The sequence below is a fragment of the Oxyura jamaicensis genome, chromosome 1 (assembly GCF_011077185.1).
Source record: "Oxyura jamaicensis isolate SHBP4307 breed ruddy duck chromosome 1, BPBGC_Ojam_1.0, whole genome shotgun sequence".
NCBI lineage: Eukaryota > Metazoa > Chordata > Aves > Anseriformes > Anatidae > Oxyura > Oxyura jamaicensis.
Genome location: NC_048893.1, coordinates 184,367,045 through 184,393,930, shown reverse-complemented (window position 1 = coordinate 184,393,930; position 26,886 = coordinate 184,367,045). Strand labels below are relative to the sequence as shown.

The window sequence follows — 26,886 nt, the reverse complement described above, 5'->3', positions numbered from 1 at the left end:
CCTCTAAAAACAAGGCCCGTTTTTAATGAAGTGGCGGATTTCAGGCAGCTTTGCTGCCTTTAATTGTGGCATACAGAACACCGTCTTTGCTGAGGAGCACTGCAAAGTTTGCTTTTTCTTTTTTAAATGATTCGGTACGCAGTTTGTGACTTCTGCAAGTGAGCACAACTTAAATACTCTGTTCTGCAGTTCCCAAAAGTCACAGCAGAAAAATAACTCAAAATAAAACCTGAACATACCAAGCATTTTGAAGTGATTTTAATCAATAACACTGTGTTTACTTTGTCTTGGCTTGTGAGAAGCATCTCTGATCACTAAGGCCATCTTACAAACACACTGAAGTTCACAAAAGCATCTTTTAAAAACTTTTCAGTTTACTGTAGTCTTGGTAAACTCACTCCCTGATAATTTTCCCTAAAAAAAGCGCTTATTAACTCAGAAGTTCAGCTGAAAAATCTACTATCCACTCATCTTAGCAGCAGCTACAATATGGCAATTAGTTTACCTTAGAATAGACATCAAAGGCTCAAAGGATGACCCTGCCCTGTAAGAACAAAATCTTTTAAAAGCTCCATTCCACTCAGTTTGCTAGTTTATAAGGTTTGCTAAAATCCAGTTTAATGATCATGTAGTTTCTTAGCAAGTCATGTGGTGCCATATTGTTTAGGGAACAGAAGAGTTAGTTCTAAAACCTTTTTGAACTCGGGGAGCTTTTCCGACTAGCTGATGCAGAACCACATTCTACGATGGTAAATGAAACTGTTGGATGCAAAAGCCTCGCTGTGATTTTCTTTAGCTTCTTTCACAAGAGACAAAAGTTCCCACACAACACATACTCTCGCCTTACAATGAAGGATTCAATAATAGCAATATGTTCAAGTCCATATGGTGTGGCTACAAGGAAGAGGCACAACGAGAAACTGAGAACCCTGAATGCAGGGGCCTTTAAGCTGTGGTGGAAAAAAGCAGAAAAAACAAAAAACAAAAAACACACACACAATCCCAACCTTGAGGTGAGAATGAATGAAGTTGTAGGGAAACACCGGATTAGCCAGTTTTCCTTTTAGGTGCAGTCTGGCTCTCCTCGTATCCTGTGTCACCGACAGTTCCCTCCCCTAACGTGGTTATCAGATTGGCTTTTATTTTTTGAAGGTAAGGAAAATACGTGCAGGAAACTCCTTACAAAACCGGTGTAGCCCAGTGGTCAGGTAATAGCACTACATGTCACCAGGCAAGAGACTGAGCTGCAGTTTCCAAATGCAGGCTCCCAGCAGTAATGCAGGAGAAATGAAACTTGAAGGGCTGGCTTTGGTGGGGGCAATGAGCATATATGAAATGGAACAACAACAACTGAATAATACAGGACAGAAGCCTTCTTACCCTGGCTGCAGTCATGTTTGAACGATGAATGAGAAACAGGAAGGGGAAAGGATGAGAATGGTAATTTTTTCTTAAACATCAGCATAGAATTGCCCCACCTCTTTCCATTACTGTCACGAAGCATGGCTTTTCCCAGCTCTCTCGTCTTCATCTCCAACTCCTGAACTTGCTCCAGCAACGTTTTATGGTAGGTGTGCTTTGCCCTGTACCACAAAGACAAGAAAAACATACGAACAGCCACATGAACATTGATTGGGTTGTTACAAAAGCCCAATTTCACTTCTCAGATGAGAGGAGCAGGGCTCTCCCTTCAGAGGATTTTGGAAATAAAGTAGTGGATGCATATGAACAGTCAGCCGAGGTTCACAACAGGAAATATTATGTAAGAAATGAGAAATCAGAATGACTTCAAAGTCAGCAGCGCTTGTCTGCTTCAACACAACACTCAAGACATAACCAACTAGCAATGCTATCAGACTACACAGCGCTGACACCGCTGCTGTGGGACTGCTCAGGACCCGGGCTCTCAGACAAAAGAATGGGGATTCATTGAATATTCATGGCAGTAAAGCATGATTCCACTCTGTCTTTTGAGCTATGCTTTGCACTGCTCTGAAAACCCAAGAAGAGTCTCAGATGATAATTGCCATTCAAGCCCCTTTATTTTCATTTATCAGACTCACACGACTTGGAAAGGCACTTCTCTCCCCACCGAGCTTTCAAGATGACAGCACCAAGACTGGCTGTGACCTATTTTCTCAGCCTGGGGATTCAAAGAGCAATGTATGTATCGCATATGTAACCAAAATTTGGAAAGCAATGTCCCGCTGTAGCGTTTAGGACTCTCTATTCAGTTTCACCTCCTACTCCAGTACTATTATTACTAAATTCCATGGGTATAAGGAGAACCCAGTCCCCTCTGCCTTGACATTTACAAAGCATTAATACAAAACATGGGGATCTTTCTCCAATTTGAACAGCTTCCTCTTTGTGTCACTTAAAGGAGGACAAGTATCCCATGAGATAATACTGATTTGCATGTGACTGCACGATAAGCCTGGAAACAAGATGGAAACAAGCTGGCTGAGACGCCCCTTGCTTCACTTCATGGCACTACAATTACATTCTTCCACTCTAGAGGTGGCAAAAATTTCTTTTAAGCTTTATAAAAATCCTGCGTGCAGATTTGATAACCCTTAACCAATGATATAAAACACAAATGTCTACCTCCCTCTAGCAGGAAAGTAGTAACTGGTGTGTATGTAATTAAAGTAGAACGAAGATGCATTTATTTTTAAATGCATGATTTTTATCACTCCGTTCATGGGGAATAAGAAACAAAGACCACAAAATCTTTTCTGAGTCTACTGTGGATGACAGTGGCTTGATACTAATAGTGAGTTATCCAAGTACTTTGGTCTTTGTGGTGCTGAATTAGGCCTCAGATGTCTCAAAATGACAAGCTAAATTGAAAACCACTTTTCAAAACGTATCTAAATTTAAAAGGAAAAAAAAAAAGACGACAGCAAAAGATGAAGCACTGAAAAATCTGGAGGTGAAAGTAGTATCGAGGATGTACTTAAAAGAGCACCCAGTTGAAACCACCGAAGGATTATAATTCACAAGGAACTCCAACAAACTGTGGCAGGAGAAAACAGAGTAGCAAGTACATTTTAAAACTCAATGTCTCAATAATGTGATTACCCAATAGTAGCACACAAATTAATTAGATTCAAGTTACTCTAACTAGTTAGGCTAATGATTAGACTCCTTGAGGATGGGAAATTATAGTGATTTCTTCATTCTTACAATCTTTACAGCTGACTTCACTATCGCACTCACTCTCTGAGTCAATACATTAAAACATTGACCTTGAACACATCTTCTGCCTTTTAAAGAGGCCATATCTACTAGTGTAAACTTGAATATTGAATATGTTTGGAACTTATAAAACCCTTTAAAACCTGTTCTCCCCGCAGACAAGAACGCAGAAACCTACAAGTTATTCAGTCTCTCTCTCCCCCGAGGTTTCTTGTTTATCTTGCCACACAACATAATTCGGAATGGTTTTTCCTCTTAGAGTGAATGCCAAATTCAAAATTTAACCAAATGGAACTTGAGCAACAAAGCACAGCAAAAGCAGATGTTGCATAGCCATTTCACAATACGGAAAGAATAATGTTGCCCTGAAGTCAGGGGTACTGAAGCATTTTATAAGCAATGTGAAACGATGGAATACACAGACTGTGCCACAGCTGGGTATCCAGGTAGCAACAATAAGCAGCCGGGTAATTGTTATGCATTGAGTCACTCCTTCACTTGGGGCAAGAACATCCATGGAAGACTCAGTAATTAAGTATTTATAAAAGGGCCTGAGCTGACCCATCCACACGTTTCTCCAAGAACAAATACTAAAATAAGGCATTACAATTGCCTCAGAGCTTGGGCTTGCTCCCATCAAAGTCAATTGCAAATATTCCAAGGACTGCTGGCAACAGGACTGGATACTTCATGATTTTTTCATGATAGCACATTGTTAACTTTTGATACACAAAAATACAGGTAGAAGTCTTAGCTTTTATCTTGTACTTTACAAGTGGCCCTAGATACGTGATCAGCCCTCAATAAATTATGAGCTCTTGCATTCAATGTTACCGTTCATCTGAAATTTGATGTGTTGCATAAAGACACACTCACCTTTCCCTCACACACTGTGATATTAAGATCATAAGAACAGCTAAAGGGTTATCTCTGCATTTTGGGTGGCTCGTCCCCTTCCAAGGCAGGGAAGGACATAGCTTCACATCACAGCCCTAGGAGGCTATTTAGGGGGTTCTGGAGACTAGAACCTGCCCAGGAGAAGTGTGGTTATATTCACAAGCTTTTCTCAAGCACGATGCCACCTCTGTTGTGGCTCTTCATCATCAACATAATTTTAGGTATCTTGTGTTTCAGGGAATGCAGGCATGGGAAGAACTCCCGTACCTTCTCACTAATTTATACTGCTGGAAATGGCAAGTACAACATGCTTCTTTCCCCAGCCTTACCCCACAGGCAAAAAAGAGGCACATCAGGACTTTGGTTGGAATTGGAAGGCTCAGGAAATTTCTCACTATAACACCAACTGTCGATTTATTAATGAATTCTTGCCCTCTTCCCTAATTTTGCTGGAATAAATTCTGCATTTTTATGATTCCCACATAGCTTTGTGGGTCAGACATTTCAAGACTTCCGAGCACCAGTGTATTCAAGTGATGTGCCAACTGCAAGGAAACACTCACCTTATAAAGCTCTGTTCAATTCAATGGTAGCACAACTGGGACTTTTACAAGGCAAAAACCAAATCCAAACAAAGCCACTGAATTTCGGGTAGTGGACCAAAATTAACAATGAAGTATTGCAGCCGAGTATTAATAACAAGTGTCCTTCCTTTCTTAAGAAAAAAGTTTTCCACTGTTCCTTGATTCAGTTTAAGAGAAATATATGTATGTGTACACACACATATTTAAATAAAAGGCCTGGAGCTGCACAGAATATGGGAGATAAGAGGTTTGTTGACAACTGTAGCCTGTGCAACAAAGGGAACATGTAAAACTAGCTCATGTTTGTCAGCATTACAAATTTTGACACTGGATACAGCACAGCAGTTTAGAAACAAATACTTGCATGGCTCTTAACACACATTCTTACCCCTTTTAGCCTTTTTCCAGATGAAAAAACAAACAAACAAAAAACACACACAAAACAAACCAACACCTCTGTACTGTGTTTTTCTGGCAGTATTTTGTACTGAAATTAGGTGTGTACCTTTCAGGTCATGTGGATGCTCTTTCTGTGGACACGTGCTTCATGCCCAAAAGAAACTGAAAGGGACAAATTCCATGACCATGAGAAGACAGAGCTGATGGAATTTTATGGCCAAAACCAGATTCTGCTGAATTACAGACAGCAATGTGGTGTAACCACTGCTGTGGAAATGTGCTGTCTGATTTCCAGAGGCCTTGGGCTCAAGTTTTGAATGGCAAGCCTCTTGGAAAGGAAACAGACCTTTACTCCTTCCATATGGCAGTGCTGATAGCTGTGTCATTTCATTTATCCTAGTTAAAATGCTAATGGTGTTAATTTTTCAGTGATAGGTTAAAAAAAGAAGTCCTGCTTAGAGAACAGATTTTTTACTTAATGTTGATAGGAGCCTCCTGTTTAAAATCTGCTGGGAAAATATCCAGCGTATCAATCACACACGTTTGTCTTGAGAGCTTCACAATCTTTGTACATTCTTGCTCTGAACCACTGAGGGGATTATGTTGCTGAGACTTCTCTAAGAAATATTAAAGAACAGGCTGAGTCACTAACAGAGTTTTAAATGAGTAATAGCTGAGGATGAGCCTGCCATGGTCTGGCCTCTTTTACAATTCTTTAGTCATTTTTGCCAAGAACTGAAGACAATTTCAGGACACTGAACATGAAAACATCTGAAAAACTAAAGCACAGTCTTGGGCACCTAAATACAGATTTGATCTCTGATGCTGCGAACAGTTCAGCTCCTTTCTGGCTTTAATCACAGGAATAGTCCCACTGACTTCTAAATATGTAATTTTAAATCATGCCTGACACAGAAGCAGAACCTGTTATGCTAAATGAATTCTAAGATTTTTTTTTGGAGCTTTCCAAAGCAGTTCAATGACACAGCTAACTTAAGTATCCAAATTTAAACATTTTGTCCTCAGCTTTAGAGTTTTTAAAATGTTTTTCAATTGGAGAAGCTTTAGGAATGCAACAATAACAAACAAAACCTAGTGTGCTCGAACATTAAATGGTAATTTGGCCTTCACAGAAATTTTACATTATGACATTCAGTTTTAATTTTAGCCCTGTAGCTCATGTAAATTAAACTGAGGGAGAAAATAGGAAAGCAGATAATAAATATTTACTGATGGGTAGATTTGCCTAGTAGTAGCTTAATTTAACTGTGCTATCAGCCCCAAAGGTAGAAAAAAAGATTTTCAGATGTATGCCTATTACCCTTACCCTTTTATGCTGACATTTGAAATGTACCTGTGTTTGGCAAACATTCTGTTTTTATCAGTATTTGCTGTATTTCTCCCTAAAAAAAAAAAGGGATCTTCCTTGGCTAATTGACAGTTCATTCCTGGAGCTAAGTGTTAAATGTTATCAAGCTTTCACTTCGGGCCTTCATGACAAGTGGCATGCTAACCTTTATTCCCTCTTCACAGTAGCTGGGATCTCTGTTTTTGCCTGAGTTGGAATGGCCTGGGTCCTCCTTGTACGAGGTTATGAAGTATGGCACTGCCCATGGTTAAGGGAGCAAGGGCAATGCTTCCTTTGCCACTCTTCTAATGCAATGGGGATTTGTAATCCCTCAGAAACCAAGAAAATAATGTCGTTAGGCTAAAGAAAAGCTTTTCCATAAAGAAAAAATCTTGGTTGTAACACAGCCTTCCAAGGGAAAGGATAAATGCTTTGGGGCTTAAGACACTTAAAAATCCAATCTAAACAAAACATCAACAATTCTATCTGAAAAGGATACTCATGCATTTCAAATTCCAGTAGTAGAGAAGGTATAAGTTGCCTCCCTTTAAATCAAAGTTCTTGAAATTGCGTAATTTTTGCAATGGTTTAAAACTACGAAGTTTTGATAGGCTTCAGGGATTACACAGGGTTGTATTTCACAAGGCTTGTTCCTCCTCTCCGGGTAGGGAAGGAATCACTAAGACGGACTGTACACTCCAGTGAGTACTGCTCTCATTACAGCTAAATCTTGGAAGACCCAGTTAAGTGAAATGAAAAAGCAGATGACAAACTGGGAACTTACAAGGTATGGACTGGAGAACCACTTTTTTTCTCTTTATTTTTATTTTTTGGTCTCCCCACCTAACCTTAATCTAACTGAACGAATTACTGACTCCCCTTTAGGAATAAGAGATCTCATGTCTGAATTAAACTTGTCTTTACCTATACGGTAGACAACACATATAATCTAGCTAGAAATCTTAATTACTAAGGGAAAGCTGCCTCCTTCAGATTCAGGACTCATTCCCTCACACTGCTCATTGAATTGGCAGGCGAGAAAAGGCTCCCACTTAACTTTGCTCAGAAGTCTTCCAAATGAGTATCACCATTTTGCATTCACTAGAAGGCTTTATAGTTCTTTACAGAAAGACACAGAATGAACTGGACAACTTGTGCATGCAGAATAATTGAGAAGACAGAGAATTGAGAACACAGAGAAGACTGGTTCGGGACTTACGCTGTCCATGCCACATCTTTAACAAGGCAGGCAGTGGGCACGAGAAACAAGCCAAACCAGAAGTATCCACATCTCAACACCATTCCAGCCTATGAAGAAAACAAACAAATTGTGAGCATTTTCAAGCCATTACACATGAAGTGGTTGTTTTCAAGGAAAAGCTGGAGTGATGGCATCAAACAGGCACTGCATCCATGATCTGAATGATGTTGCAATCTGTGGGGGCAAGAAAGAAGGGGGAAGTCTCATAAACTCTTAATAGAAATTAGGCCTATGACTGAGAAACAACATTTCTCACTAGGATCATTCCTCATGATCCCATATTCCCTAGAATTTATGTTATGTTAATGTTACGTTATTTATCTAATGTTTAATGTTATGTTTCAACCATATCCTTCACTGATAACAATTTGTGGATCCAGGCAGACACAGTTTCACTTGTGGAGAATTGCACCATAAATGTTTAGCTTGTACTTTTGACTACCTTTTTAGCCCTTTGCTTACTCTCTTTCTACCCCACTGCTGCCAGATCTCTGAGCAGCATCAAACTGACATGGAAAAAAATGGATGTCTCATTAAAATGTTTCAGTCATGTTGCACTTAAACCCAGTACTTCCTGCTCAAATTACTGCCGAGAACCAGGGTGGGAAAGATTCACTCTTGTCCTTGCAAACGGCTTTTTACAAACAAAGAGCTCAACGTTTATATTTGCATTTCTTTCATTGTTGTAATGCTTGGAGAAAAAGCTTGGTAGGATTTGAGAAGGAAGACCTCCAGAAACCCTGCAGGTCCCAGCATACAGATACAGCTGCGGAACAAAGTTGAAACACGGCACTATTTACAGCAATGCTGTAAATATTTTAGGTCATTCACTTAGAGGTCTCTTCAGAACCTTTTAAAGACAAATTAATGGTAAGACCCAGCTTGCTACTCAGAAGACTGCAGACAACCTCACCACCTCTTGCATGAGCGTGTGCACATACACACACACATGCTGTAAGAACCATTTAAGTTCTCTACTACACCAGAAGTAATATTTTTTATTGTAACAAATCACATGCAGCACGGGCTAAAGCATGGGCTGAAAGGTGTCAACAGCGTTCCCAGCGGCTAGCCACACTTCGCTCTCTTGCCGGTGGATACCGTCACATCCCTTCCCCAAAACCTTGACTTCTCAGTAGCTTGTATGCCACATACAACACACATGTACCAAAGATGTTCGTGTGTGATGCAGCCAAAGGCAGGGAGGCACATACCCACGGACACAGAGATGAAGCTGCTGACACACTGGTGAAATGCAGGTGTGGCTGGTTTAGCTGTGCTGTATTTGCAGCACACAACAGAAGAGCAGCCCACACTGTGGGGAATTTTACATCAGGGAATTTTACAGACAAACACGAGGCTGAACTACAGAACATGAAACTGAACAAAACGCCTCCAAGCCTTTGAAATATGCTGTGAAGACAAAATGTGTAATTAGACGCTTTGTTAAGACAAAGCAACAGAAGGACCCACCGCCACTCACTACAGCTGAGCTTGAGAACCGAGGACAGCCGTCACACTGCATTGCCAGGATGTCACCCACAGCACCCAGCACCTTCTCCTCGTGTTGTTCCCTTTTTTGAGTTGTCCACCTCTCAGTCCAGTCATACTCAGCTAGCAGCAACCTGCCCTTGGATCACGAAGTACTGAGTACTTCCAAAAACATTTTCCACTTCTGAATGTGCAACCCTCCACGCTGCTGCTGGACTGACAGATCAGTGCTAAATCTTGTACCCAAACCAAGAGCAAACTAGACTGTGCTAAAACATTTATGGACGTTTTGCCACCCACACGGACAGTAAGCAAACAAATTCCAGTCTGAGAATCAGCTCGCAGTTATTTGTGATCCCTCATGCCTACTTTCACATGAGAATGCCAGAAGCATGCAGTCAGTTTTGATACATGCTTATTTAAAGAAAAGGATGGGCAGGAATTCGAGGGAAATCTTAACTTCACTGTTAGCCAAAGGACTGAACTGTAATAACACAGTGGCAAAATATGATGGGATTTATACTCGTGCTTTGCTTTTCCTTGGCTGTGACCCTGAAAGCGCTAGCAGTTTAATCACATCAGCATTTCCATGGACCGTCCTTCCACTGCTTGTGCTAATGAAGGCTGGAAAAGGCCCATGCTATCCTATATGCATTTCCTGGTACTAGAAGCAAAAATATTTCACATTCTCCTTTTTGCTTTCCTAGCTGAAAGAAGAGTTTCTTTTAATGCGCAGGACAACCCAAGTATGCGTTCAGTAGACATTTAAATGCTATTTTTTTAAAATTATAATGTTGTCAACTCAATCAACAGCTTCGAGCTTGGCTATTTCACACATTCAGCTCTCTGCCCTAAAGAAGCTCAAGACAAATACTTTTTGCCTACAGCTACGCATTTGACTTCAGTGGTAGCCTGTCAGCAAACTGCACCACAACAGTAAAAGCATTCATCTCATCTCGCCCTCTTCAGCCACTCACGGTGCTACCGGCAAGCCTTTTTCCACACAGCCTGCTCCAAGTTTTTCTCCGTTCCTGAGCTCATCTGGAAGGTTTCTTCCCTGCTCATTTCTAGTTTCCTCCTGCAGTTATATTTCTGCTAAGCCACATGGCAGTGATCTGGTTCGCCTTGCAGGCACAGACCTGAGCTCTGCCTCCTCTCTGGCAGGGTTACGCCATCCCCTGGCCCAACAGGAGCTCCTCAGTGGAGGATCCCCTGGAAACCACCTAACGTGGTGTGGGCACATCCATAGCCAGCATTTTGGGGTTCTCCAACCGGGCTATGAACAGAAGCTATAGTAAGGACACCTATATATCGCATCAAAGCCTTCACAGCCCTTCTCGTGTTCCACTGCAGCTACTCAGCTGGTCACGACAGCAGCGATGACCCTCCTGCAATACATCTGCAGGGAACGCAGCCCATCCGTGCCCAGCCCCAAACAGCAACATCCTTCAACTATCAGTTATCTCCTGCAGATAAGAAAAGCAGAGTTACTAACCAGGAACCACTACCTTTTTTTTTTTTTTTTTTTTTTTTTTTTTTAAGGTCACAGTGAAGTTTGTTTTTTAAACACATTCAAAATTTGACCACTTCTGTCATTACACAGGCCCCACGATATGCAACAAAGTGATTTTTAGCCTGTCTGCTGGTGTAAACACCAGTGCCTAGCACATCGAAGGCAACTACCAGAAGCCATTTATCACACGGCACCCCCCCAACACTCGATACTGATGCCTGTCCTCCTGCTGGAGACCCCACAGCTTAAGCTGCTGTTGTCAGTAGACTGCTGCCCAAGCACTGCTGAAGCTGCCAAAGTAAAACAGCTCGTTTCAGGGGATGGTAACACTTGCTAAAATGAAAGAACGGGAACAAGAAAAGAAAAAAAAAACGTTTACCTCCAGTTATTTCAGCTAATGAACAAATAATTTAGCAAAGAATGCCTCTTAACAGTTGTAAATTTGCTTTTTAAGGGTGGGTACCTTTTAAAATCCTCTTCAAATCCAACGATAATAAAAGTGATAGTACTGGCTGGTAAGAACAACTGGGAAGATCTCCTCTATACCACTGTTATTTTAGAAAGCACAGACTAAGTGGTTGTTTTTTAAACCAGGGACTAGCTCTGCATAAGGATACCAAATAAGCAAACAAGTTGTTCAAAACAAACCTTACATTGCAATACAGGATACGTTTCAATCTATTTTCTCCATTTTACTATTTTTCTTACTATGCAAACAAGCATTATTCAGACTTTTACTTCTGCCAATAGGTGGTGCCACTAATTTCAACAATTCCTCCCAGCCAGGAGAGTAAGGCCAGGAAGAGCTCAGGTGTGGGAAGGCGTTCAGACCGCTTTGGTACTCACAGCATGGCTGGGCAACAACCAGTAACGGGTTCAGACAAACCAAACAAGCATCTCATCCACCTTAGGTTGTTCAAGAAAAGTGCGATAAAATTTCATTTCACTTTATGAATCATAAAAGCTTTTTATTGCTTCATTTCCTCGTATGCCCATGCATCCAAGTTCTGATTAAAATGGACAGCAAAAACATAAGTTCACTGTGAAAACAGCTGGCTTTGTATTTACAGTGCCACAAAAATTATTACTGAAAGCCTGCCTAGGTCCTGTTCGTAACTGCCTCCACATGGCATGGATAAGGATCCAATAAGCCACTCAGTTTTGGTTTCACTTTCATTCAAATGCCAGCATCCCACCAGGGATCCGAATCCAGTCTGCTGGCAGCTGGGCACCTGCATGGTGACAGTCGGGTCACTTTGGTCCTCACTAGGCAAATGTGGGTGATGGCATAGCACTGCCTTTAGCAGCACTTGGGAAAGGAGAAGATGGGGTGAGAAGGGCCATGTGATGACTGTGAGGGGTTCACCTACCACGGTAACGGCACAAGAAATGGTCACTGACATCACTAAGATGCTGCTGAACCAGACACCTATGGCACTGAAGGATCCAGCTGATGAGAGCTGCAGATGCAACTCTAGAAGTGTTGGCTCTGCTGCTCCCATTTCATTGCCTCTGCAGCCAACGCAGGAGGCAGTGCAATCATGAGCAGGTAGCCAAGCTCACCTTCAGGTGGTCAACTGCAGAGACATCTTTTTTAATGCTTTCCATTAATAAATTTGAAGCTTATCTTCAGTGGGAGCAGGAACAGATCCCATGTATGAAAAAAACCAAACAAACCAAGAACTATCAGAGATTATGAACAGTACCACTGTCTAAACTCTCCTGCAAACAACTGCTGCAGGTTGAGGACCACTGTCCAAACACGTTTTACCTTAAAGAACTGTACTGTGAGGTCTCTGCATGTTCTGGATCCTCTCAGGACTGAATGTTTCAATGCCAGCACTGTTTTTCTTTTTTCAAAAGACTTCATCTTGAAAGGGCAAAAACGTTTATCCATCAAGTGTCTGAATTGATCTTAAGGAGACATAGGACTTGCCACGTGTTAACACTGCAAGCACGTGCCATGCAGTCAGCTGGAAGATAGTCTCATGTTCATAAATTATTCTGAAGGCACAAAGTAGCAACGGCTTTCTCCTACTTAAATGATAGAAGAGCAATTGTTAGCTTCAGACAACTTCTCCTACTATTCCTATTAGCTCATGTGGAATGAGCAGCATCTCTACCACATGCAGTTATATAAAATACAAAAATCACGTTGTAATTATTATACAGCAAGATCCTTAAAGTGCTACAAATAGCAGACCCGCTTTAAAGGCCGTATACATTAAAAATCAAGTGCAGAGAGATGACATGGTTTGCTCATGGTCACACAAATCAATTGCAGAGCTGGGCAGATTGCCCAAGCCCCTCAATTAAATCGTACTATGCAGAGACTGAGCCTACTGGAGCCTGAGTATGAAATATAATCAATATCCAAGCATGCAGTCTCAAGGATTTTCCCTCTGCACGCTGGAACATAATCTAGCCTCAACATGAGTCGGCGCTTAAGAACAACCCCCCCCCAGCCCCCAATATAACTGCAGCCAGCTCCAGGCTGGACAGATTTACTAGATCCAGGGCTGACAGGTGTGATCAACAGATTTACCAACTCCCTCCTCAACAAGCATCTCGGCTGGAAGCGTGCCTAAAGAATAACCCCCTTTGGGTTAGTGGCAAAGTGTTAAAAACGAGGCAAAAGAATTTGATTTCCCCTCCTTCTTACACCGCTGGGAGCCAGGAGTACCTCGAATGCAATCAGCGGAGCTCTACTACTGAAAGGCTGGCTGGATGTTTCCATGGCTGGAATAGAGATGTGCAATGTTTTCCATAATGTAAGAGTTCTCATTCTGAAATGACTCAGATGAAAACAATGACCTCACTGGCTGGCTGGATTTAACACAATGACACATTGGTCCAGTCTCAAACCTATTTCCTCCCTCTCCCAGTCTCCACTCATACAGCCACTTCCCCCTGAGAGCAGTAAAAGGAGCAAAGGAAAATCAGATACTTCTCTCAGATATTTTACCAGATATTTCTCTCAGATATTACCAGATATTTCTCTCAGATATTTTGCCAGTCACACTTGAAGCCATCTGGAAGACTAGAAGAAGCCTATCCACTGTCTAGCTTTCGTACCATAGTAATCAAGTTTATTGGTAGCTTCAATTTAAAGCCTGAAGATAAATATATGGAGGGAGGATAGGAGAAGTACTAGGGTAGGAACAAAAAGGCCAACACTATCACACAATTTGGTGCTCCTACTAAAGCCCAGGGTATTTTGATATACAGGCATCAAAAATAAGTTGCTAGCTGTGATAGTTAAAAGAAGGTATGAAAATACAGACTAAAGCACGGAAACCCCAGCAAATACAATCGCAACAACAACAAATGGCTTGTTTGAGCAACCATCTCTTCACTGTCAGAAAATTCCAGGAGCTGGTGATACAGTAACAAAGCTTTCACATACACTCCCACCATTTTGGAGAACCTAGAGTTAAAACACCTTATGAGCACAGTGAAACCCTCAGATCTTCCACTCTCTTCGTTTTCCATCGTGGAGGAATACCACTTTTTTTAGTTCTATTTTTTAATGTAATTTACAGTAATTAATATTTGATACATAAATGAAATTCCCATGGATATTATTGGGCAAACATGTCCCAAAAGGTGTTAATATGCTGTTTTGTGTCAATTAAAACATCTACATATGCAGCCTTGCCTGAGAAAAGTTACTCTATCTCATTCCTTAATTAGTATACAACACTACCAATTAAACAAGGAGCCTGCCCCTGTTACTTTCCATTATTACTCTGATAGTAGAGAATTAAGGAAATTAATCAGATGGTGTTTTAATTTGATTTTATGGTTCACCAGCAGCATCAACTCTGATGCAGTTTCATGCAGCCTATCATTTATTTTTTTTCATGATTGGTTATATTAAGCTGAAGAAATTATGTAAACAAATGTTTCTTCTGAGTTATTTGGAGAAAACTCTTGGTTAAAAATTGGTAGTAAAATCACGTTCCACATAAATTGATATCAGTGGATTGCTGAAATTTTATTAGAGAGAACAGATCTCATTAACAAAAGAGCCTTCTCCTCAAAGTGGATGCAATGCCCCAGTAAATCTTTAGGTAAATGACACTAGGGGCTAATTATTCTTCCTGGTTGAAAAAATACTAAAAAAAATAATTCTGTGTAAGTCTGAGCTCCCCAGCACAAATTAAAAGTTACTGAATAAAAGTCATTCCTTCCTTAACGTGAATTCTTGTGGACCCTGAACACCTTGAAGAAAACAAAAACTGGTGCAGAGGATGCTGCGGATGGCATCCAAGGTTTACTTTCCCTTACCTGAGTCAGACATGATATTATCCTGAATCATAACACAGGCTGAGTTTTCTGAGATGCCTCCAATTAGATAGTTGTGCAACACAACATAAGCTTCTTTTATTGCAGTTTAAGATGAACTCACGCTTGAGGATGCTGTGTATAGAGACCTGCCATGCTCCTGTAATTTCACTGAGCCCAAATGAAATCTGTATCAAAGTGTGCTTCCCAGTGTGAAGCCAAGTCACTCCCACATGTTTTTATTTTTTATTTTTTGGAGTACTTGCAGTTCCGTTCCTTCTCCTTCCCTCCCCCCCCCCCCCAAATTATATTCTTTGTATTTATGCCTGTGTTTAATGTAAGTCTGAAACAGTGATTTTGATAGAACTGACAGCGAAACAGTCTGTCTTGTTCACTGTTTCATGCACTTCAGTACAAACCTTTACTCTGCATATAAAAATAAATTTATACCTTACAATACATTTCTTCTTTTTGAAGTCATGTTCAGCATATAACCGCTCTTGTTTGGTACCTATAACTTTTTCTGTGCAGGCTTTAATAGTAACCACTCTTGTATAGTAGCTGCCTTTATTTAATAACTGTGCCTTTATCATGAAAGCTGCAGGGGAAAAAAAATTAAATTTTACAGAACCCACCTTTGAATTTAAAACTCCAAGGGAATAATTAAGTTTAACAGAAGCCATTGCTTGCCAATGAAGATGTAAGATATTTGTACTACCTGCCAAGTTACACCTACAAAAAAAGAGTCACAACTGTCAAATTTCCTGGCTTTGTGCATTGAAATTTTCCAACTCTGCTACTGCACCAACCCTGGCTTCCTCGCACAAAATGCATTTGTTTCAATACATGCCCCTCTCCCCAGTACTAGCAAAGCAACATCCCTGAGCAAAAAGACGACCTACCAACTGCACCAAAAAGATCACTTACAGGAACTCTGGTGTTATTCCACCTCTAACACGGTTTCATAGTATGAATTTGGGCACGTGTCCTAACCTCAGAGGAAAAGCAGAAAATGGTTTATCCCACTGAGTGTTTTGAAAATCATTTTTTAAACAAGTGTTCATGTACTATTCGGGAAAAAAAAAAAAAAAAAAAAAAAAAGCTTTTTATGTTAGCATCAAACAACACATCCTCCATCTCACATGATTGTTTTACACACATTTTTTAAAATAATCCTTGAAGTCTGTTTTTATTCCTCTTCTATTTGTTCTGCCACTTTGTGCTGAACATTTTTGTGCCTTTGCAGACCACCTCAAAAAGGTGGTTAAGAGAGAAAACTTAACTCATTAACATTAACTCAGCTACAAATTTAAATATTTCAGATAAGTATAATTAGGCATCTATCCATTTGTCTGGATGATTTAAATAATTTTGTCTTCCAAGTGAAGCTGGTGACCAAACCTCCAGTTCTCCAGACCCCAAGTTCTCCAGCACATACATAGCAAAGATCTGGAATGGTCAGTGGCAAAGCTTTCATCAGCATTAATTAAAATTAGATTCTTCACCTTGTCCACACGTTTGGCAAGTAAGTTGATTTTAGCAAGACTGCTCTTCTCCAGATCCCTGATCCTGCAATTTAGATGGGGCACACAGACACCTGAGCTTGTAGGCAGCATGTCAGAAAGTACCATGACTCTGCACGTGGTTTGCTGCCTGCAGTGAGCTACAGCACTAGGACCCATGTATGGAAAGGCTGTGTTTTCTGATATTTTAACTTATTTCCTGATATAGTCCGAGATGGAGTTCACCACTGTCCCCTGTGTCTTACATCTTGGAGATTTCTCAATAGCTCAGGAGCTGCAGAAAATGCCTGCTAACAATACAGCCTGAATTAGCTCTAGGAACTGCTGGGCCAGTAACAGAGCAGATCTCTCCCCATTTTTCAAATTGGGGTCTAGGTTTATAAATCATTGAGCAGGCTGACTTCTTACTGAAACCAATAGCGGCTGAAAGCACTTCACTTCCACAGAGAGGGCTCTGCAAAACTACATCCTGTAACTTTAATTTTATAGATCTTGTCTGTTTTTAATCTGTTATATCAATGCAGACTTGCATCAGATAAGCCATTATTTCCTCACACTGCATTTCTACAGAAAGAGTAGTTTATTAGCTCGGTGACTACATACTGACCTAGGATTTTATCTTCACTCAGCTACTATATTCAATGGTTCTTCTTAAAACACATTCCAAATGCAGTTACCTCTGAGTTTTCTTTACTGTCCCACTGTCTCTCTTGAAGGCCTTACAGACTTGGGTTATTCCAGCATGACTGCAATTTGGTTCAGATCAGTGGAGTCTTACCACAAATGGGTACCACTTCCCATAAAACCTTGGTTTTCATTCCGGAGCAATTTACTTCATTGCTTAAGCACATATGACCTCCTCCTACAGCCACCACATCTTTGTATCTTGCATTATCACATACAAAGTACATTTGCACTCGTTCCCACCCGACCTTTGCCAAACCCTAGATATGCATCCTGTCTCTCCCTTATTCCTTTTACCCTTCATCAAAATCTTCATAACAACAGCACAATAGAGAAAAGCAGTGATTTACATAAATTCTCTTTTCCACATCACATTGTAAAACACAGCTACAGCTGTCTGCTCTGAACCTTTAAATGTATGAACCACAGCCAAGAGTTACCCTCTCCGGCCTACAGAGATGCCTGACAAGCCTCACAGGCAAATTGTACAATGTTTGATGTCTGCAGGGAACACCTCTTGATGTGACAAATCATCTCCACCACTCAGTCTTGGTCATCTCATGCCACCCCTGTTTTTCCACAGATGGCTGATTTCTGAGCATACAATACAAAACACAAGAGTCAGAGACAGACGGAACAGATGAAGACAAAGTTGTCCCATAGGAAACGATCTCTGATTTGTAAAACATCTGCAAAACGACAGAGAAGACCACAAGCTCTAGTTCGAGGTGAAGAGGCTCTCCCGAGAGCCCAGTGCCAGGCTGGGCCACAAAGCCTCCATGCCATGCAGCACCACGGAGACCCTGAGGCCTTCGCCTCAGGAGTGAGCGAGGCACCTCTACTGCACCGCCAACTTCTCTGTTAGGACGAAGGCTGTAGAAATGCGACACCACTTGGTGCATTGACTTTATTATATTGATTTATGCTTTCCCTTTAATTAAAAGGTACCAGGAAAACATTTGTTTTTGATTTGGATGTTGAAATCCACCGAGACCTGTTCCAGCAAACTCCTCAGCGCGGGTGCGGCGGGCCCTGTCTGCGTCTCCACAATGAATTACTTCCGCAACTGCACAGGCCTAAAGCCCCTCCGAATCCTTCCCTGTAATCCCCAACATCTGCTCCCTGTCCAGCCGAGGCCAACTGTGGGAATCGGCGAGGATCTGCTGTCAGCGCGGGCGCAGATGAGTAAACACGCGAGGGCCTGTGTCAGACCGCCGTGTGATTTCAGCTGAGAGCTCCGGACATAAAGCAAGGTTCTCATTTAAGGCATTCGCAACGTCAAGGAAACACCTGTTAAGAAACTATCCAAAATAAATTTGCCGTGAGCCTTTCAAGAAAGGAAAAAAAGAAAAAAAAAGAAAGTGATTGACAGCAGCAGTACGAGATCTGGCGGCAGCAGAATTCAAAGCCCCATTACAAACTCGGACCAATTGAATACACAAACAGCACCATTTCTTATTTTAGTACTAACAGTTACTATTTCATTTCTCATCTTCCACTTAAAATAGATACTCATCTTACTGAGGTTTGACCTATTTTGCTATTTTGACCCGTTTTATTTTCTCCTGGGTGCAAAAGCCCTACAATGGCATGTTGTGTAGCTCGAGAAGAAACACTCCTCTAGCGTTACACTTGAAAATCACGTCAGCAGCATATCATCATGAACAAGTTTTAAAATAGCTTCTGCAAGGCTAGTGAAAAAGGTGGACGGTGATACACTGCTTAAAGCACACAAGGCACAGTGAATGGAAAAAGACTAACTTTGCAATTAACATTAAAATAGTAAAGGTACTGAGATTTTCCAAAGCCATTTAAGTGACATCAGAAAGCAGAAATGCCAAAGTTCTTTCAGGTTTTGAATGTTAGGAACAACAGGAACTTTTGTAAAAGCTTACCAACAAACTTTTTCATTTAAATCAATGTTTTTTTTGCCTTGGGGATCATGGAGGCCTACCCAGGCAACCTGTGGGGGCTCTTCCATGCTTCCCTGCACACACCTGACCAGCGGGCTGCTCGCTAACAAGTTAGTTATTGCTGGTGTGACTACTGTGGGATTTTGCAAAAACTCTCAAGTGACTTTGGAGAATAGGTCACACTAATGTTCAAGTACAACTAGATCAAATATTTGCAATATTTTGCATTTCTCAGCTTCTTTCTATCCAGGACTCTCCAGCAAGAAGTATGCTGCTTACTAATTTGAACTCTATGCTATGCCTGTGAGATAGGAAGTTTTATTTCCCATACTATAAATATGGAAAATGAACGTAGCAATTAAGCAACTCTTCCTACATCACACAGCTGTTCTGGTGAAGCCAGCTCCAGGTGATTTCCCTGGGAGGCAGGATGCCAGGGACAGAAAGTGCCTCCACAGAGGCACCCATGACCCTGTTGCTGTGCCTACACCAGAGGAGAACTAGCAAAATCCTGGGCATGGCACAACAAGCAGCCCAAAGAGTCTCTTAGCCCAAATCAAGCAGACTTTCTCCACCAGATAACCTTTGTTTATTCAGATTTCCAAATTCTGCTTGGTCCAGCTTTATTGTGACGTTATCAGAGCCTTAGAAACTAAGGTCAAAAATGAACACAGGAGCACTACAGAAGGTTGAATGAAAAGGTAGAAATAATCAGAATATGGCATGGTTTCACTGAGTAACAGGTAATGTGATGACTTTCCATTTCTGGAAAGAAGGGGAAGAGAAACTACAAAAAACCTGTGAAGACAAGAATGGCAGAAAATATGTAAGCAGAATAATTGCTCCTTTCTTCTAGTACAAGAATAGGGGGGCATAAGATCAGACAGCAGGTACAAGGTTCAAAAACAGTTATAGGTAATATGCTTTCACATATATTGTGTAGGATTCCTTTGGGATGTTGTAGACCTGAGAGGGTTATATGATTTTAAAATCTTATCTTAAACTTAACATTACACAGCTTCCTGGAAGAAAAAACCACTGACGTTTAATAAACACAAATATACTGATTCTGGGTATTGAAATCCCTAAGCTGCTTGCAGCTGGGAGGCTGTATCACAGAAATACCGTTACATTATTTTCTATTCTTATACTCTTCCTAACCATCTGCTACTGGGCATCATCACTGCAAGGAAGCGGGTTAGATGCCTGTATCGGGACCAAATACACATCATTTCGATTGCATTGTCTGGGCTCTACAAATAAAGGTGACAATGAGAGTGTCAGGAAAAACATCAACATTGATGCAAGCAACTGGGCAAGACAGAGAAGATGCAGAACAGTGAGTGGTCCATCTCCTTGAAGCTACACTGATCCCTACCCATCTGCTTATCCTCATGCCTCACATCTCCAAGTTACCTACTGATCCCCCCCGTTTCCTACACCTTCTTCTAAAACCCACTCTTCCATTACGTTCATTAAATTCAGTGGTCTCGTGATTTTGTGTTTGTCCTTCAGGTGACAACACTCAGTGAGGCCCAGTGTGCTGGAAAAGCTGACCTGAGAAGGTGAACAGAGCTGAGGATTCTCTGGGCTAGTCACCAACCATTATTAAGGCTGCTAGTTTCCAAAGACAGCAATTGAAAAAAATATCTGAGCTGTTTCTTTTAATCCACATAGAATATACAAGGTCTTCTGCATGGATACTTAACAGAAATTTGAGTGAATAGCCCCATTATCTCAAAATGATCATCTTTCTTTCTCCTTCACTCTGAAATGATGGAAAAACTAAGGACTAGGCATGTAAGAGCTGGGATGTGACTACCTTGTCTCACAGACAGGCTAGGTAGCTGCTTGTGTTATATAAACCCATTAAAGGAGATCTTCAAAGCTCTTAGTTTTGCATAACAGACAAATAAAGTAAGCTAAACTGATGATGAAGCAATGTGTGCTTCAATTTAGAAATAAAAGGGAGAAAGGTACCTCAATGCAGACATCAGTTATACAGAGCTGTTTAAAGACTATTTTACCACAGGAAAGCAAACACCAGGCTGCCAGGTTCTCACGTTGAACACCTTCACAAGTGACAAGCTTTCAGACCACATAACCCATGGTGTAGCCAGCTTGCACCTTCCTAATGAACTTGCTCTGTAAACTGAGGCTTCACAATCCTTCCCAGGGGGCTACTCCATTTCCCAAGACACAGAAGAGAGAGCATAGCTGCAGAGAGAGAGCTTGTGGTGAACATCAAAAGCACTATCAGTGCATCACCTCCTCCTTGCAAACACACTTTCCAGCGTATCCACAAACAGCCCAACACCAAAATGGGTGACTTGGAGCACACAGTCTCTAAATCAAATCCTGAAGTCCCTTCCTCTCCTCCTATGGAAACAGCCAAGCACATACAGGCAAGAAAAGAAGGATGCTGAAAATCTGGGCTAAGCAGGAAAATGCTCACAAAACAAATCCCACAGCCATACCTAATTGAATAATCCAGATTTTGGCTTACTCAGGTTTATGAGAACCAAAACAGCATCTTAAATGCTTATTTTTGCTCTCCTTTAAGTTTAATTAAGCTCGCCTTAGGCTCACAAGCCTATCGAATTTGAGACTTATTTTTAAGATAACTGTTCGACCTGAAGTTTTCTTACCTGTTCTTCCCTTAAAGTATGCCCCAAGCTCATTCACTCTCTTTTACTTTTTTACCTTAGGCTTTTACAGCAACATGGAAATAATATCAGAGGAAAGATTTTATTAGTTTTTTAAAGTAGCTGAAAAATGTTAGCTGCACCAAATATTTTCAACGTTGTTCGTAGACTAGAGGGGTCCTCCTGTGAGGCTCCAGGTTAGGTGAGATAGGCGGCTTTTTCTAGCTATAGGTTGTGCTATCCTGCTTCTCTCAGATCTGAAATTGAGGCTTTCTGAAAGGGTTTCTGGCTCCCACAATAAGCCCATTTGCTACAGGCAGCCTAAGTATTATCAAAGGCCTCATTACAGTTGTCAAAAGCTGTAGCTATTTGGTGACTGACAGGAAAAACACGGGTTTGCAACACCAAAAAATACATCCAATAGCTTTACTTAGTCTCCAAATGGTCCACGAATTTGCCAGAAAGAAATAATCCAAAATATTATTAAATTGTTAACCTTACCTCTCCAAAAACCCATAAATCAACAAGGAAGTATTGTTGAAGCAGAAAAGATTGCTAAACTCAGTATAGCAACAAGGTAGCATCATGCTAATGAAGTCATTCAGCTATTGCATAGATAAAAAGGATTATAAACCTGTGCAGCAATTAAAAAAAAAAAAAAAAGGCTCTGGAGTCAAGTATTTCAAAGAGGAAGGATTCAAAAACTGTCCTTTGTGCTGTTATTACATACTAGATCATTAATGAAACAACCCAAGAGAAAGAAATTCAAGGGCAGTGCAGGGTAGAAAGAAGGATATAGCTAGAAGAAGATTTAGAGTGCCAATTCCCTGTTAATGGTTCAGATTCATTCAGACGGGATATGGTCACAAAGCTCGAGGGATTCACACATCCCTGCCTCAATTCGAGGCACTAATAACCAATCAGTAGTTTGGATAAGACTCTATAAATATTTAAAATTTTTAATCTTCTGTGTGCCAAGAATAACATTTCCCATCATGTCCTTGCCTTTCCCACAGCAACAATGATGAGATTTCTCATCTGGCATTGCTGGCACCAGAATGATGTCAGGTGGTTTTAGTAGTGGCAGTCAATTAACTTAAAAAGTTACATCTAATTGATCCATTTCCTGCTCTGATAAACAACTGTAAACAAATACTTTTCTTCAAAGAGGGAGCTTTGTTCACAAATTAAAAAGGGAAAGGGACCATCTGAATTATGCTAGCCATGGCTGTGTCAGGAGTTTTATTATAAACACTATTTTTAGGACTCTAAATGAGTGATGTGACATTAAATATGAGCCAAATTCTTCTCCAGTTTAACATGACACTGGCAATTCCTCGCACAACAAATCTTTGCCTTTTTTTAAAAACCTCTTCTATGTTACTGACAGCAGAGTGTATGTATATTTACATTATTTTGATCTTCCTAATCTGTACGTAGCCTTTCTACTTCATGCTTATTTTTGGCACAGGAAGCTCACTACCCCACTTTGCTTACACTTTAGTAAGGTTCAGTGTCTGATTCTTGAGTCTCAGCAGAATAACAGCCCTAGGAGAAGAAAGCCAAATCACTTCTGTTTGTAATTCTCATTACATGCTCCCTCCCCCCATTTTTATAAGCATGCATTTTGTGGTGACTTTTCTAAACCCTTTAAAAGATACACAACTGCTGTATAAGCCTCTGTAGCAAGAAATCCGGGCTAGATGGAACTGTTCAGGGAAGAATTTTAGCATAAACTTCTTAGGCTTTCATGCTGATTTGAAAGAGGCCGTGACACACCATTACTTGTGGGATGTCAGCTCCTCCACAGCCTTCACTGAAAAGCTATGCTATGAGTTAAAACTTCAACCTGACTATTTTTCCCAGGGTGATTTTGTTCCCTTACCTACAGAATGGAAGTTCCGGTATCCGCAGCGATCACAAAGATACTTGCTTGCCTCTCTAAATGCTTGCAGATCCAATGATATGGCATGCTTAAGCACTTTTGCTACTACTATATCCTCCTCTGGCACATAGTCAGAAATTCTTAAATCTAGAGGATTAAAATTGTCTCTGTCATTTCATTAGCAAAAGCGTTTGTTGAACTAATTAGGAGATGGCAGTCTGTTGCATTTATTTTTAATTTGGATATGGACACACATCATGGTTCAGGAGCTCAAACCTACTTCTTTTAAACCACACAGTTCACACATCGCTTGAGCAAAGAGATCAAGTGATTGATTTCCACACGCTGTCAGCTGCTATGTCTGTTTTGACAGATTCAGGATGCTTCCACATCCAATTGCCCTAACGTGGTTATGTACAGTCTAACACAGCTATTAGCATGCCAGTAAAGTTTCTGAAAATGATCTTAGCCCCACATATTGGCTCCAGACACCCTATGTTTTACCTAACACAGTTTTAAAGACAGGAAACTAAGACCAAATGCAAATTGGCAAACTAATAAACAATATAACCTGACCCTGTGTGCCATTTTGTATTCAAGTCCCAGGACACACTCATAGGAACAAGTTGTTTCCTATAAGCCTGACAAGACCCTATCCAAGCTACTTTACCAAACAGTGAAAAAAGCTGTATCTTACCTACTAACCAAAGAGCTTAAGGATGGTAATCTAGGAGTAACATGCTGAAACTGAAAGCTCTAGACATTCGATAGATAAGTCTGCAGAACCAGAACGGAATCACTGCTTACAGAACTGCTTACTGCATCCCTCAAGGAAAAACAGAGGAAAGAGCTGGCACTTTACTGTGAAAGGCAAAGAAAACCCGAAGATGTTGGTGATATAAGGTATGTTTGTATGTTCAATTAGTTTGATGTTTCTGAAAGTAAAAGAAATCACATGAAACTCTTTCCTAGGCAGTTCTAGGCTCTTTTCCACAATATTCACAATTCAGCAGTCAAGGAGAAAGTTCCCCCTCTGACAGACATTTTTCCAGAGGGCCTCTCTTCACAGGACCTCTTTCCCTCAAGACCACCTTAACTCTTCCAATGTCCGGAGAACTACAACAGCTTAATTCCCACAATCATGGGAATTAAAAGATTAAAACAAAATAATGGTGGAAACAAGTTCAAGTTATAAATGGCAAAACAAATACCAGAAACATAGCCCTGTTTCTGCCTAAGAGCACTATCCCCTTCTGACTCAGGAAACTAGATTCACTTGCAGATCTTTTTCACCAAACTCACAAAGAATACAGACCAAGCAACATTACTGCCAACATAAGAAGAACATTTAAAGGGGGAGATCTGAAACACTGTAAATTTTCAAATCCTTAGAAATCTTGCTGAACCTGGCAGCCTCACGTCACCAAAGAATTCCCAGAACAGTAAGAACTCCCCTTGATTCTTACAAAAAGGTAGCGTGGACATCCATGAAGATTTTAATGGATATGAGGTCAAAAGCAGGTATACTTAAAGGAAAAATAGATCCAGAACTTTGGATTTAGGGTTCCCTGCAGAGCACTCCCAAGAGTCTGTTTAGGCATAGTGAAATCAAAGAATAGCCGAAAATCAAACAGTTGTATTTCTGTTGAGGTTAAGGTGTATCTTGCTGTTGTAGTTCTTAGATTACCATCTTTGGTTTTATGTAACAGATAGAGTGAGAAAATTTTCCTAATGTAGGATTGAGGTTAATTTTTGATGCTGTTAAGCCAAAAAATACGTTCTGTTTGACTGCCATGATAGAGAGTGAAATGTAAAAAACACTGCCTAGTATACACAGAATTGCTGTAAAGAAGACTAATCAATCTTGCTAACCCTGAGGGAAAAAAAGTAAAAGGAAACAATAAAAGAAATTAACACAAATGATCAAATAACTGGAAGTTCCACATAAAAGAAGTGGTCTACAAGTATATTTATAAATTACTCTCCTTTCTGAGGGCAATGAAATACCATGCTTCTGAAAGAAATGAAAAAGCAATCAGATGCTGAAACAGATGTATTCTGAAGAGAGCTAAAACTAATGAACTCTTCATCTACAGCTTAACGAAGCAGAAGGAAGCGAATTACAGGTATTAAAACTGCAGAACCAGTGTAAGAGCCAGAGAAGCTGTTGGATAACTGGACAGCAGGGCTGGGGGAGTTCCAGGCAAGCCTGGATGCTTCCTGGTACAAAGATCCTGTGGAGAGATATCAGTGAGGCTAAGAGAGCCCACAGAGCTTGAAAGGCCAGCCGAGGAAGAGGGGTCAGAGAGGCAATTAAACTAATGCAAACACAAAAAAACCCAAGACCACACAGGTTTTCAGCAGAGCTTTATAGCAGAAGGCACTGCATGCAAGGTACACAATCTCTACCCGCTCTGACATATCTAGAAAGAACTGAGGTTCCCAAAAGCAAAAGTGAGGCCAATCTAGCAGCACAAAAATAAACACTCTGCTTTGAGTCTTTCATAGGCCAATCTTGTCTGAGTGAAAAAAAAAAAAAAAAAAAAATTCCTCCCCAGAAGAACAATAATCATCTTCATCTTGCATCGTTCAATCAGTCAGGCTTCCTATGGACAAACCATTGAGACTCAGAAACGGGCAAGCCAGGAGCTACATAAGCACAGACATGAACTGGTCCCAAGGCAGAAATAGTAGTATATTTAGGTTCTTTCTTAACATGTATAATCAGCTTCCAGACTGGTGCTGGCTTCCAACCCTATGCTTAGCTCTCAAAACCACAACTGCTCTATTCAACCATGCATATAATAAATGAAGTTAGGGGACTGCACTAAACAGAGTAATTGCAACATTTGTTCACTATCTGTCAAAGGCTTCTTGATGCTTACACAGTGACCTGTTCTGAATAATTTTTCTTGAATAAGGAGGGGTGTTTCTTGGGGGGTGACCATACTAGACCTTCTCACACACTCAAGTTAGCAGAGCGAATCCCAGAGTAGCTAATCTGCAGCAGGAAGACACAAGCATCTGATTACCTTGTTATTCGCTTTTAACAAATTTCTGTTCCAAAACCTCAAAAAATGCAAACCCCAAATAAGAATACCTTCCCTCTCACTTAACGTCCCCCTGTGCACCCCTCCATGTAACAGGATATATGCTACTGAAACACAATGCAAACATATTAAGTTTAACAAGAGCAAGTGCCGGATTCTGCACCTGGGAAGGGGCAAACCTGGATATAAGTACAGACTGGGGGGT

General features: G+C 40.8%; 1 protein-coding gene and 1 long non-coding RNA gene across 6 annotated transcripts in view; one reads left to right on the top strand and one right to left on the bottom strand.

Annotated features, from left to right (window-relative positions):
• ATP8A2 (ATPase phospholipid transporting 8A2) overlaps positions 1 to 26,886 on the bottom strand; it is a 324,912-nt gene that overhangs the window by 23,854 nt on the left and 274,172 nt on the right. For all 5 annotated transcript variants that reach the window (XM_035326034.1, XM_035326038.1, XM_035326047.1 and 2 more), the window contains 2 exons: positions 7,649 to 7,737; positions 1,479 to 1,583 (listed from right to left, as the gene is read on the bottom strand). In XM_035326034.1, coding sequence (XP_035181925.1) covers positions 1,479 to 1,583; positions 7,649 to 7,737 — 194 coding nt within the window. The remainder of the gene's footprint in view (positions 1 to 1,478; positions 1,584 to 7,648; positions 7,738 to 26,886) is intronic.
• On the top strand, positions 11,462 to 18,146 carry LOC118166882. Its single transcript, XR_004750781.1, has 2 exons — positions 11,462 to 11,619; positions 17,772 to 18,146. It is a non-coding gene; the product is annotated as an uncharacterized LOC118166882 (long non-coding RNA).